The 14,506-nt window shown below is 41.5% G+C and overlaps 1 protein-coding gene across 2 annotated transcripts in view; it reads left to right on the forward strand.

Annotated features, from left to right (window-relative positions):
• Positions 1 to 205: 205 nt before the first annotated feature.
• Positions 206 to 14,506, forward strand: part of PARP8 (poly(ADP-ribose) polymerase family member 8) — a 135,448-nt gene continuing 121,147 nt past the window's right edge. The window contains exons 1-2 of one of the 2 annotated variants that reach the window (XM_086628795.1): positions 206 to 302; positions 1,194 to 1,248. In XM_086628795.1, coding sequence (XP_086484921.1) covers positions 212 to 302; positions 1,194 to 1,248 — 146 coding nt within the window. In that variant the 5' untranslated portion in view covers positions 206 to 211. The remainder of the gene's footprint in view (positions 303 to 1,193; positions 1,249 to 14,506) is intronic. The other variant, XM_086628794.1, reaches the window with a different exon arrangement.

Here is a 14,506-nt window from a genome sequence, read left to right on the forward strand (position 1 = left end):
CGGCAGCACATCTGGGCGGGCACATCTGGGCATGCAACATCGGCTCCCGCCGCCTTCCTCCTCCGTTCTCCAGCCGGCCGAGCGGATCCCTCCGGGCCGCCGGGGAGACTCCTGCTCGCCAGCCCCAGGGTCCGTCTTTCGGACTGGCAGCGCGGGGGGTGGGGTGGGGTGGAAATAAAGGCTGCTTTTTTTTTCCCCTGGGATTTATTTCATGGGGATGTGTTCAAGACAAGAGAGGATTCAGAAGGATATTGACGTTGTGATCCAAAAGTGCAAGGCGGAGAAGGACTGCCTGTTTGCAGGTGAGTTTTTCTCCCGGGCGCCAGGTTGGCAGCGCGGAGGCTGCCGCCGCCCGGCGCGGCTGCCCGGGTTGTGCCTGTGCCCTTCGCCGCCGTTCCCGGGAGCTGGGGCCGCCGCCGAGCCGGTGTGTGCCTGCCCTCGGCACCCTTCTTCCTCCTCTCCGTCCGAGGGCATGTGAGGGCAGATGAGACCAGGCGCCGGCCGGGAAACGGGGAGGCGAGGGGGAGCGGGGCATCCCGAGTTAGGGAGCGTGGCAGTGGCCACACGCAAAACCGCGCGGCTGCGGATGAGTGTGAGTGTGTGCGAGTGCCCCCCTCCTTCCCCGGTGCCTGGCGCAGCCCGCAGCTGCTGGGGCGAGCGCCCCGCCGAGCGCAGCCCCGGTGCCTTTTGCCCCGGCGCCTTTTGCCCCGGCGGGCGCTGCGCGGCTGTTTGCCGGGCAGCCGGGCTCCCGCCGCCCTCGCTGCCTGCCTTTACCCCCGCAGCCCGCCCGGCTTCAGGGCCGCGGGCACGGCCGGCGTGAAGCGTCCTCCCCTCTCCGTGCGAACGCAGCCTTCCCCGCTTCCCCCCCCCGCGGCCGCCCGGCGTTCCGCGGCTCCCTCGGCGGTGCCGGTGCGGCGCAGGCCGTGATGAGCCGTCGCAGGAGCCCGGCTGTGCGTGGCTGCCTGTTGCCATTTCTGACAATGGAAATCCCTGCCGTTGCCATAGCACCGGGCACTTGTTGCGAGGGGCTGGAGGGGGGGGAGATGCTGCATTTCCTCTGATTCACCCCGACCCCCCCCCCGCCATCCTTCCCGCCTACCCCCGTGTCGGTAGCTGAATGCTGGTCTGTAAAACCTCGGGTATTTCAGCCAAAATAAAGACAAGTTGTATTAACGCAGCTCTTTGTCTTTCAGATTTCAGGTACTCAGACTCCACCTTTACCTTCACCTATACTGGAGGCTCCAAAAGGTACATTTTTTTTAACAGTAATGACTCCCTTCATTTCCTGCTGGCAGGGAGGTGCGGTGGTTCAGTACCGTGGCAGGCTTTTCTGTTTGTTTCATTTCCTTTTGCAAGGAGGATCAGTGAATCATCTGCCTTCGTGCAAACGTAAACTGAGGAGGAAGCGTGGAGGGAGGTGATCAGAAAGGTGATCCTAGTTGTCGGAGGCTCATTCCTCTGAGTGCTGCCCTGTGCAGCTTCGCTGCCTCTCTTTTTCTAATTTATGCAGATATGTAGAATTTCTGCTGTATGTAAACTTAACGGAAACACGGCAAAGGCATCAACATACAATACGAAGTTAAATCATGTTAAAAAAATGGGAAAAGTTAAGATTTTAATAAGAAATAGGCCAAATTTCACACCAGCACTTTATTCTTTTCCATGAGAGCCATATTTAGTCCCATGACAGATGGAAGGCTGTCTGCTATTGACCAAATCAAATTCCTGGGACATTAAGTGAAATGTCAGTATACCTTATAAGGCTAAAAAATGTTTTTATTGAATGTTAGTTTAAATTATTTCTAAGTGATTCTGAGCTTTTGTTTATAAACTGGATTGTGGATGTACGCATTTTTTAATTACATTTCAACATTTGTTGTGTTTGTCTGATTTCAAAATGAAACATATGTGAAAGCTTGGAAGCACATCCTTTTCATTTCCCTGGCTCTTAGTTACCTTTTACTTAATGAGGCGCTAATAGTGTATGCTATATTGTTCTCTTATCTTTTAGCTGAATTTTATTAGACTTGTCAAGAAGTCTTGGTTTTATTTTTTTGTTTGTTTTATTTTTTTTCCCCTTGGTTCATCTCTTATCTTTAGCAATTGTTCTTTCCTGGGGTATGTCAGGTTAAAGTACTTACTCTTTGCAAGTGAACCTTTCAGTGCAGGCAGCACTCCCACTGCCATCGGTTCTCCCTTGTGCACGCTTCAGGGTCTGGCAGCAGGACCAGGCTCCCAGATGGTCCCCAGGCTGCAAGATTGCTCAGAAAAACGCTTTCCCACCTCACTACCCTGCTAAAGGAAAAGACAACTTCTGAAATTTTCAGTGGAGTAGAGTAGTTCACCCGGTAGCTAAGAATCAATGTATTTTTAGGGTGCTTGTAGAACACTCTTTCATTTAGGGTTTTAGTATGTGTTTTGTTTTGGTCTTGTTTGAAAAGACAATTTTGAAAGGCTTATTACAGTAAAAATAATCTAACAGAACTATTATTTATCATGTAAATAAAACAATTGAATTTGAACGTTACTTTGCACTGTTTTCTAAACCAGATATTGCAGCAAGAAACCAGGAAGTGAAACCTGTCTATTGTTTTCATTTTCCACGCTGAATAAAGCAAAAGGCCTAAGGGCATAACTGATGGGAAACAAACTGGTTTATAAATGTTGAAATAAAATTTTGTCACTTCTACAATGGGAGATGGAACATGGCCTTACGTCCCGCAGCCTTGAATTTTAACTAGGATCAGCATTTGCTCAGGAAACGGTTGACTAGAAACTAGTCTCAGGACCTTGAAAAATTCAAACTGGATTGAGAAACAAACTCTATGCTTACAGAAATTGGTGAAAGTGGGTTGTTACTTAGAGAACGCTCAAGGTTCACTTTCCTTTTCGCATTTTAAAGACTTTTAAAAAGCATCCCTTGAGATAAGGGTTTCATGTTCTCTCTCTGCTTGTTTGTATTGTGATTTTGAAAGACGTTTCACAAGATTCTTGGTGTGCAGTGGTGTATTGGGTGGCAGGTTTGCGGTAGTAACCTGCCTTGTGAAGTACATAACACAAAATCCCTGAGCCTTAACTATTCCTAAACCCTGAGCCCAACTTCAGTTTCTCACATCAACGACGAGTTAGTGGTTTCTCCTTAGAGAAGGTGCTTGCTGAGCAGCAGCTGTACTGCACTGTGCGCAGCTGTACTGCGCTGTGCGCGGCGTTGGGGCAAGCCTCCCATACAGGGTCAATAGCCATGACGCGTGTGTGCTAGCAGCTTAGGAGAGCACGAAGCTATCTAAGGATCTTTTTCTTGCGTTTGGCCATGATTTTTTTTCTTGGTGCCACTGCTGCAGCTGTGGACTTCCTGAGTGGTGACCCAATTTGTTGACTGTTGCACTCCGGAAATGTCCCATGACCGTAGACTTGAGTATCAGCTGACGGACCTTGTCCTCTTTACTTCAGATACTCAGCCTGGTAACTGTTTTTCGGACCGACAGGAACACTGGCTTTTGAGTAATGGGCAAAAGGGTGGGTGTTCACTGGGTGGATGTTCAAACTGAGGAACAGATTCAAATAAGTAGGAGTAGAAATGGTGTGTAAGGAGGATTACAGGACTTTAGCACTCATTAGCTGTGCTTGGAACTAAGTCTCTTTCATGCTTTGTTTCCTTTAGATGTTCCTTTAGGTCAGTGTGTGTTATGGCTTTGTTTTAGCCATAGTGGTTAGATACAAGAGGAGAAACCCTTGAAAGAAAGCAATATGTTTTCTGTTTGAGAAGGAGGATTCTTTGTCTTATCCTTGTATAAAGGCACATGACAATTCTAGCAAGTTAAACATCTGTGGGGGTTTTCCTCTGCATACTGTAGTTGCCTCTAGTACCCATTAGGTCCATGTATCAGTGGTCTTAATTTATAAGCTCAGAGCCAGATTCTTAGTAAATCAGTGTAAGTCCATGGAAGTCAGTGTACCACTGTTTCAGTTATGATGAGGACCTAAGGTTTATTTGTGTTTGTTCTTTAAACTGCTAAGTTTATCTGTGTGAGGTTTTTCTCCTTGGGGCCAGTTTCTCTGATTTTATCTGTTTTTTCTCTCTTCCTTGGATTGATTGCACAGCCTCTTCCTACATTAGTTGAAATATTCAAGTGTCGAGGTAGTGCATAACCACATGGCAGATCAATCCAAATAGATAGGCCTGATCCGGAGCACATTTATCATCACTTCAGTGGGGTTAACTTGTATTCCCACAGTAAAGTGCAGAACCAAACCCTGAGGGCATGACTTAGCTTTTGTTCTAGTACAAAGGTTTCAGGGAAACCAACTGAGAGCTTACATTTTTTTATTCTTTATATAGGCCTGTTCCAACATTTGACCTTTATGTGATGTTAAGCTGTTACATTGTGTAAATAATCTATGTGTAAATGATCATGGGATGGGCATAAATATGCTTCAAGGAGATTCTGCATTTGCAGGGTTTTTCTTGAAAGTTAGAAGGGAAGAATCTCGCATTTGTAGTGTTTGAATTACCATAAATAATCCTTTACCAATGTAGTTCAGTTAGTCCTTTTGGACTAACTTTTTTTAAGTGCGCTGTGTTTGCACTTCCAAATTATTAGAGTTCTTTGACACTGCAGAGATACTTCCTGGTTTGGGAAGGTTGTAATTAAAAATTTAATAGTGAAAGCACATCTTTGTGCACAATGTAGGCACTAAATATGGGGCAGATTGTTTATCAATTTAATAATTTTTACTTTCGTTGTCAGCAATAAGTAGGGTGATAGATTTCAAATAAAGTGAAGTGTTCATTCGGGTGCTGTGACTGTGCAAGATTTACTCTTCTTTAACTACATCTGGCAGAATATCAGAAATGGCTGGATTTTTTATGCTTTTTACTGCAGGATCTAAAAAGGATGTTAAAGTGTGAACATGTTGAGTTCTCTGTTTTTCTAAAAGAATCTCGTTTCCTTTTTCCTATTTTATGCCCCTGTATGAAACATTGGTCCTCTAGAGACTGTGCAGACCGAACAGAACTGCTGATCTGTCATCCTTCAAATAAAAATGTGTGATGCCCTGAAGTTGTTTTCACTTTGACATGGTTTACATAGAAGCAGTGCTTGGTTGTCCTGAAAAAAAGATGTTTCCTTTTTTTAGTGTTTTTCTCAAACCCCCTCTTTTTTTTTTCTGAGGCTAAACAAGGACATCATATCCGTCCTGAAATACCTCTTCATTCAACTATATACTTCATTCTTGTTGTCAGTGAGGGACAATGACAGTAAGGCTGTGCATGAGAACAGATTTAATACTGCAGTGTATTGTAAAAAAACTAGCTAAAACCTGTAAGGACTGAAAACACAGTTTAATTTTGTCAGCAAAATTCCCGTCTCCTGTTTGCACAGTGGACTCTTGGACTCTCCGTACTTTCGCACAGTGATTGTAAGAGTGACAGTTCTGAAGAAGCAAGGAAAGTTGACTTTTAGTCTGATGTAGTTTATTTTTGCTTAAAATAATGACAAGTTGTTAACTTAGACAGTTTTGATTTTGAGTGTTTGGCTTTTTGTTTTCTATCGAAGAAGTTATACATAATGCTTAATATTGTAGTATCAGAAATTCTCATGTAAACTAATGAATTAATTCCCACCTCACTGTAACAGTGAAATATTTCACAGCTGGGGAGCTGTGCCACTGAAGGATTAACTAAATTGCTTGTAGTTTTCTACAGCTAGAGATGAAAACCACTATCTGAAGTCCTAGCACACTATGTCCACCAGGTGTTTGAACCACTTGGTCATAAATAGATACAGATAACCACTTTTTCCCCTTTAGTGGTATGCCCTGTTGCTGCTTAGGTGAATTTGATAAACCTGCCTACATGAGCGATTCCATTTGGTGAATAATTTTGAAATTCGGGTGTCACCCTGATAACGCTGAAAGTCTTCAGTACAAAAAAAGCTGTGAAGAAAAATGGTTCTGGGCTAATGTGTGTTTTTATGTCAAAATTTGTATTCAATTTATCGATACTGTAGCAAAATAGGAGAGAGCACTGAAAAATATTTTTTAAACCGATACATAAAATGGTATCCATCAGAAAATATCAAAAGGGAACACTTTTCTAAACATTTTCATTTTTTTCTTTGCTTTCTGAAATGATCTAGTTTAAGACCATCCTTTTTTGGATGGGTTAGTTTTAACCTAGCTCTTCTGTCATGTTCATTGCGTGGCAGTATGTCTGCTAACTGTGCAAGGTTTGGGGCAAGAAGGCTGAACTATTCCTTTTGGATGCAGTGGTCGTTTATATAGATGAAAATGTCCATGAAAGTATGACTTGAGAAGATGAGAAGATATTTTTTATGGAATCTGTTCCTCTGAATGGTTTTGGTTTAGCTGGAATCATTTTTATGCAGGGCTTAGAAAAGGGCTGGCACAAGTGCAGTTTGTCTTTGGTTGCTGATGGCTGTACTTAACTTTGTGTCCAGATTATTAAATATATAATTAAATTCAAAAAATCTACCTCTACTACAGCAAAAGAAAACTAGATACACAGCTTGTACTTAGCCATCTGTTTATTGCTATTTCAAAATACCTGGAAGGTGGTAAATTGTCTTTTGTTTTTAACTTTCCTGTCAAATATGGCTCAACATTTTTCTGGGACCGCACCATTTCCTGAGAGAGAAATCTGTGATATGCGACAGGAATCTAGTTTAGATACAACATTGCAGGCATCATGATTTTCATTTCTTTGTTAAAGATTCTGTAGATGAAGTAATGTTGAAAACAGCTTTGGGTACTTTTAAAATTAAAACAGGTTTGCATCAGGTATTAGTGAAGTTTCAGTTTTAAATCTCTCTTCAAGGCAAGCATTTTCCATTCTATGAATTGCTGGTAACGTACCTATTCTGACTTTATACTGCCTTCTAATATTGAGCGTGTGTAGTGCATACGTGAAACCTACGTATACATTTGTGTAGACAATTTTTTGATAGATACTACAAGAAATTCAGTAGGTGTGATTTAATAAATGATTCATCCTGAAAAAGAGAGCTAGTAGATAGTAGTATAGTATATACTACTATATAGTATATAGCAGTATATACTATATAGTAATATATGTATAGTAAAAAAGTCATTAAGTGCAACGTTGAAGGTTTGTGAAAAGCAAAATCAACACTGTTCTACTCACAGTCTTATTGAACTCGCCTTTTTTTGATGGTTTTGTGTCTGATAGATTCTTGCTTTGCTGTTAAAAAATCAGTGCTGTCTGAAATTAACTCAGTCCTTATCATTGCATCTTGTAAAAATCACATACTTCAGGGAGAGTGTGGTCTTGTGGAGATCTCTTACCGATCTGGTGAAGAGAGTGGCTGTCCTCTTTCATCTGTATACGGGACTGGTACTAAGAACAATACATTCTAACTGTGAACATCTACCTTTCAGTGAGAAAAATGTGGTTTTAGGCACTTAATGAATGGCCTGTTTTTCAGAAGTACCAAACTCCCACACCACGTAGTGGTCTCAGTAGTGCTGTGCGTTGGTTAGCACTTTTAAAAAGCATCTCAATCTTTCTGCAGGTGTTTTTGTCGTACGAATGCATGCACTGTTGTTTGAGCAATTCACGAGCACAGAGCTGGGAAGAGTGCTTGAACATCTTCTTTCTCTGCTTTCATCACATATTTTAACATACCAAGTACCTAAAAATAGACCTGCAGGCTGTCACTGTTAAAGTGTTAATGTGGTAACACAAATAAATTTGAAAGCAGAGCTCGCTGTGACAAAATTAATTTAGATCACTTTTCTCCGTATTGGGGCTAATGCCATTTCTGTTTTTTTCCTGTTAGTCTCTAATAATTTCCCATATTTTTCATCACTTGTAAGTAAAGAGCTGAAGATAACCTGTTGGCATAGTTTTTGCCATGGATTACTTACTGTGCAGAATATGAATTCACATTTGAGTCAGAGTCTAATCACTCAGAGTCAAAATATCTGCTTTAATAAGCTTCAGCACCTGGAGGGAAAGTGAATTTTAAACTGCTGGGAGAGTTCAGTTTAGTTACAATTAAATCTAAGACAGGAATGAAATGTGAGTAAATCTTGAAAAAGACCCATGTATAATTCTGCCTTGGCATTAAATAAATCCCACTTAAGGACAGCCCTTAAGAATTAATGCCCTCCTTGCTACGGAGGGTGAAGGTTTTTACGGATGTTTCATGGAACTTGCCTCATCTGAGGAAAAGGAGCTCCTTTTAAAAAGGTAAAACAGACTCATAAAGACAAGCCTACTGTCCTGTGCAGGAGTAGCTACAAAATCTCGCTGAAAGAAGGGAGTCTAAATACGGAAGAGAAATAACATCTCTTCCCCTGGCAGCCTTCTGCATGCTCACATAAGATTGCATCCAGCCTGTTCCTATGGGAGGGAGGTCAGGAGAGAGCCTTGCCTAAGGAGCTGGAACAATTGTTGCTTTTATGAGTCAGACTTCTCCTGGGAGGACCCGTTATCTCCAGGGAGCTTCACATCAGACATTATGTTCCCCTACTGCAAGGGCTAAATGCCATCATACGTTGCTTGGGCATCATGTCATCCTGTGGGAGTAAGTCATGATCTTGCCCATGGTCACATAAGGTACGGGGTAGAAAACAGCCTTGGGTAAAGGTTGGAGGGTGAGCATCTTTGCGTAGCTTCCTTGAAGGTAAAGTTCCTGTGTGAGCCCTGTAGAAGACTTTGTCTTCTCCTGGCTGTTGTAGAAGACCATGACGTGTCCTGGCAATTAGCTGAATCGTTTCTTCTGAGGGAGACTTCTGCAGTGCTCAGTGGGAGCCCGTCTGGAGCAAAGAATTGAGGGCAAAGAGGAAGCTCAAAGAAATGAGCAAACCCTCCAGACATCTCCTTCCAGCCTGGAGGAATTGATCAGAAATAAAAGGGGCAACAGCATGTCCCCTGTGTAATGAAATGTACTGTTTGCCAAAAGAGAGTACAAAAAATGGTGATACGCCAGTTGTAGAAAGGAGTATATAATTAAAGAACACGTTCCTTTCAAACTGAAGTGTTTTGCATTTCGCCTCATATATTAAAGGTTGCCATCTTGAAATCTTGTTGCTTTAAATGAATGTTCTGTTTTATGTTTATAGATAAGAATTTTTCATATTTTAAGAGTCAAGCTAGAAGGTACGATAACTTTGCAGTGTTCAGCTGTCATGTTTCTACTGAATAAGGTGTTTGTGACAGACAGCATTTGCTCTCAAGTAGAAAAAATAATCTGTGGATTAGACACAGTATTCCAGGTCATTAGCTTTCCTGCAAATAGAACAGTATTTTATTTTAGTTTTTTGTTGTTGTTGTATTGCTCATTCTTGCTTATTCTTTTTCCTTAATATTGAAAACTTCGTCTTCGATGGCAAGTTCTCACCCGGTAATAATCATACATACAGCAAAATATAAAAATATTTAGGATACTCTTCTGTCAGATTAGGACCTGGGATTGATAAAGGTGCTAAAACAGGAAGTGCTTAACTGCTGTGAAAATACTTGCTGTTAGTCCAGTGCTTGATCTCAATTGCAGCTGTGTGAATCCGCGGTAATTCCACTGATGCGATGGGGCTCAGTTGGGTCCACAGGGATACTGCTGAATTTTTTATTTGGCCCTGAATACTCCCAGTGAACAGCAATCCAGGTGTTTGTTTTTTTAGTTTTTTTTTTTTTTTTTTTTTTTTTCACCTGAGAGGGAGTTACGAAGACCAGAGTTCTGTTTTCTGCCATCTTTGCAGATGCATTCTAATTTTGAGTACTTTCCTGGGTGTTGGGAGAGCTGCAATTTATCCAAGGAAAAAAGCTTGCTTTCGTACGTTTTTACCAAGTCGCTGGTGTTGCAGAGGGCACAGGCAGAAAGCCGGTTGTCTAAACTGTGCTTTTTTTTTCCTGTCTTTTTAGCCTTAGCATCTGAAAACCTGGTTGTCACCGAGCCCTCTTTTAAGAACATAATTTGCTGGGCCACATGAAAAGCCCTTTACCTGCCACTCACTCAGAATCAGTATTAAATCTTAATCTGAGTCCCAAGATGGTTTCAGATCTTTTTGTAGATATAACCGTTAGTTGAAATACAAAGTGGTGATTTCTTCATGAGGACTATTCTGTGAACACATCTAAAAGGAACATACTGACTTTGACTGGATGAAAACTATGTGAAATCTGGTCATTTGAGTATATATTTGTGTAAAACAGTGGAAACATTAATAGAATTTTTTTTTTAAAATAGTTTTACAGTATTTCAGGCAAAAAAATGTAACCTTCAAGTATTAAAAGCTTCTGGAAGACATAAATTTGGTTGATGCCTTAGTTCAGCTGTTACAGACAGCTTTCAACAGCTTTCTTGTATAGATAAGGATTTATATAAATTAAGGTAGTCTACTGGTTTGATGCAGTTCTATGAGTATTACATGAAATCTTTTGTACGTGGTTGTAGCTCTAATGGAGTTACAGCTGAGAACTGAGTTTATTGATTATTTTGAGTTCGAGAATTATTTTGCTATAAAGATTTTTAATTGTACTATAGAACCAGGCTTGTTAGGCTTGGCATAAAATTTCATTACTAGGATTTGTAGCTTTATATGTTGACGAAGGACTCATGTTTTTTCAGCGGATGGCAAGAAAAGTGAAATTGGATATGCTTACGTGGCAACAGGAGGAACATATCTTATCTCATTGGGCATGTACTAGTTTTGTTAACTCAGGCCAACAGAATTTTTAAATTAGTTTCGTAGTGGTCTCTAGAGTATAAAGTAAAGAGTCACAATAATCAGCCCACCAAAGACGCAAGCTCTCTTGCCTTTAGCAGACCTATGTGCGCATACTTTTTTTTTTCCCTTGGCAAGTATCTGTGTAACACAGGAGCGCCATTGCCTTTGGTGTACAGTCTTACTTTTCACATGTTCTCTGTGCCAGGTGTAGCTATTGATGGAATTTTTACATCAAACTTCAGTGTTTGTTAAGGCTGTCCTGCCTTCTGTAGTGAAGTAAAATTGCATGGGATTAGCAGCCATTGGTTTAGTTCTCCTTGTTGAGATGTTTTGCTGAGTAGCCTAAGGACATTTACAATTCCATGTTTTGATAGTTACATGTTATTTGTTTGTTTTGTTATTATTTAGAATGAGAAATTGTGAGAAATTCTAGTATTTATTTTATTTTAGCAATCTGCAGTGAATTAAAAGAAATGCATTCTCCCTGTGAACCACACTATTGGGAGTAGACATGTGGAGGGAGACTCCAGGCTCTCTCTGTACCTGAATTTATATTTTACTCATAAGCTTTTATTTGTTTTATATTGTCTCTCTTGTGATTAATAATTGCTTACTATACCATTTCTGTGTTAGAACATCAGTAAGTAGATACTAAAAAAATACTGCTTCATAAAAGTGTATGCCTTTACTTAAGGTATGAAGAAACATATTTATCCTGTAGTTCAGCTAAAAACTGACCTTCGCCGAGGACAACAAACACGCAGAAATATGGAGTGTAAATACCTTTTACATCTAGCACTGCCTGTCTTCAGGGCAGGCATGGATGTGTGGAAGGTGCTGGCCTCCCTGTTGTGCTAATAAGGATTAGGCATTTGCTGTCCATGGAGAGAGCAGGAGTCAGGATAAAAATACAAAACCTACTGATTTTGCTCACGGAGGACACAAACCAATCATCATTTAGGGTCAAGAAAGATTTTACCCTGGTTGCAAAGTCCTTCCTCATTTCCCCTATTAAAGAGGCATAACCAGCCAACAGCACAGTGTGTCAAGTCTTTGACTGAAAGCCCACTGTGAAAGGTGGCATGTTTTGTCTGGTGAGGCAATATCTAAAGCATGTTTCCAGCATATTTCAGTGTATGTAACGGTTGTGGAACTTTTGGCATAAGTGCTGAGCAAATCGTCATGAATTGCCAGTATTAACAAGCATTTTGCCGTTGCTCTGGCTGCTTACAGTGTATTCCCATCTGTATTTGTCCCGTTATTCCTCAGTTGTACTTTACGTGGTGTAACATTATTACCACATTCTCAGCTAATTTAGATTGACAAATTGCCGTGGAATTCAGTAAAGTTGTGCCAACTTGCAGCACTGAGGACTGTCTGTAGTTATATTCGTCTTGTTAAGGAAGTTTAAATAGAGCAAAGCTAAATATAAATGCAGTGTGTTATCTTCATTGACTTCTAATAGAATAGTTTAATGTATGCATGATTAGTTACATACCAAAGTGGAATTACACATCATTTTTGTTTGCATTTTAGGTGACAGGTCAAGACAAGTTTCATGGAAGCCGATAGAAAGTGAGATACAAATTCTGTTCCTTGGAAATGGCTTGTTCTGAAGTGGGGTGGGGCCAACACCAAAATGGGGCAAAGATACCTGAAGTGATAGACACTTTGGAATTTTACCTGCAGAGCAAACAAGTGTTTTCAGCAGCGTGGCACTGGAGTCTCTGGTTTGCGTGTGGTGCAAGCCCATGAGCAAAGGCACTAGCCAAGACACGGCAGTCGTCTCTTTTTTCATTTTCAGTGCTAGGGTGAGCTCGTCAAGGCACTTGTGCAATACAAATGTTCCCACAGGGTCTCTCTGGCACAAGGAAGACCTTGTCCCACAGCAGATACTCCCTCAAGAGATAGCGATGACTTCAATCTGCAGAAGTTAGAGAAAGTTTCACACCAGCCCTGGCCATGCCGTGTCCGTTTTGGCTGTGCCACTGGAGAGTGTAGGCCCTTTACGATTGTCTTTCTGTTTCTTACCAACTTGTCATTTTCCATTTTCCAACAATCTTTCTTCTGGCCTTTTGTTTTCCAGAGGTGCTCTGCATACTGATTTATTTTAACAAAAACTGGTATCTGTTGTGTTCATATTGTTGAAGCAGACAGACATGAAATAGTTGGTGTTAAACAATTGTAGTATGCAAGTTAACAACATGGAGCAGCTATAAATCATGTATCTCCTGCTTCTCTTCAAATTGTATATATACACACACACACACACACACACACATATATATATATATATAAATCTCCTGAAATGCTTGTTTCGGTTCTTGGGAAGTTTCACCAGAATAACAACGGGTGCTCAGACTGTTAATCATAGCGATCAGATGTTCATTGCTGTTCGTTATTCTGGTTTTGGTGTCTAACATGTGGATGGCTAGAAAAAACATCACTGCTGAAATAGTTGCAGCTGCAGCCTGAATAGTTTGCTGGTTTAGGTTTAAAAATCTTTTTAGCTAGGATGTTTTTGAGATCTCTGTTTTACCTAAGAAAGACTGAACAGAGATATTTAGAAATATGTGTTTCAGATCTTTCACTGTAGATGCTGCACAGGTGTAAGAATACATTTTAGCTTGAACCAATAAAAGTTGTATGCTCTTATGCATTATAGAAAATCTTTTAAATAGAACTGCAAAGCAAATAAAAAAATATATATTACTTTATATGCTTTATGTGGTTTCCCATTCTTTGTTTTACAGGCTACTTACTCTTTAAAAAGCACTCTTTATGGACCTTTGGAAGTCTCTCTCCGGTAACTATCCTTTAATTCTGCTCCCCCCGAATATAGGAAACCTTCTGATATTGCCATCATAGAATCATAGAATGGCATAGGCTGGAAGGGACCTTAGAGATCATCTGATCCAACCTCCCTGTCATGGTCAGGGACGACTCTCAACTAGATCAGGCTACTCAAGGCTCTGTCCAACCTGGCCTTGAACACCTCCAGAGAGGGGGCATCCACAACTTCTCTGGGCAATTTATTCCAAAGTCTTACCACCCTCGTACTGAAGAATTTCTTCCTAAGATCTCACCTAAATCTGTTCTCCTTCAACTTAAACCCATTTCCCCTTGTCCTATCAGTGGACACTCTTGTAAAAAGTCCCTCCCCAGCCTTCCTGTAAGTTCCCTTCAGGTATTGGAAGGAAGCTATTAGGTCCCCCTGAAGGCTTCTCTTTTCAAGGCCGAACAATCCCAGCTCCCGCAACCTGTCCTCGTAGCAGAGGTGCTCCAGCCCCTGGGTCATCTTTGTGACCCTCCTCTGAACACGCTCCAACAGATCTATGTCTCTCTGTCGTGGTTTTAGGCTGATCCAGCAACTAAAACTCACACAGTCTCTCCTTCTCCAGTAAAGTAGAGAGGAGAGAAATAAAAAACAAAGGGACTGAGGGTTGAGACAAGAACAGAGGGAGCACCCACCAACCATGGTCCTGGGCAAACCAGACAGGGCTTTCTCAAAGCAAAACAGTTTATTAATGATTACTTAGAAGGACAAAGGGAAACAAAAACCGATTACTCGAGAGGACAGAAAGAAACAGAACCAGATCTTAAAACCGACACCTTCCCCCCCCCTTCCTTTTCCTCCCGGCTCTACCTCCTCCCCCCAGCAGCACAGGGGGCAGGGACTGGGGGGTGCAGGTCAGTTCATTCCGTGCTGTTACTGCTGCTTCTTTCTTAAAGGAGAAGGAGTCCTTACACCCTTTTCCCCTGCTCCAATGGATCCCCTACCCACGAGGAAAAATCC

The sequence above is a fragment of the Tauraco erythrolophus genome, chromosome Z (genome assembly GCF_009769465.1).
Source record: "Tauraco erythrolophus isolate bTauEry1 chromosome Z, bTauEry1.pri, whole genome shotgun sequence".
Lineage (NCBI taxonomy): Eukaryota > Metazoa > Chordata > Aves > Musophagiformes > Musophagidae > Tauraco > Tauraco erythrolophus.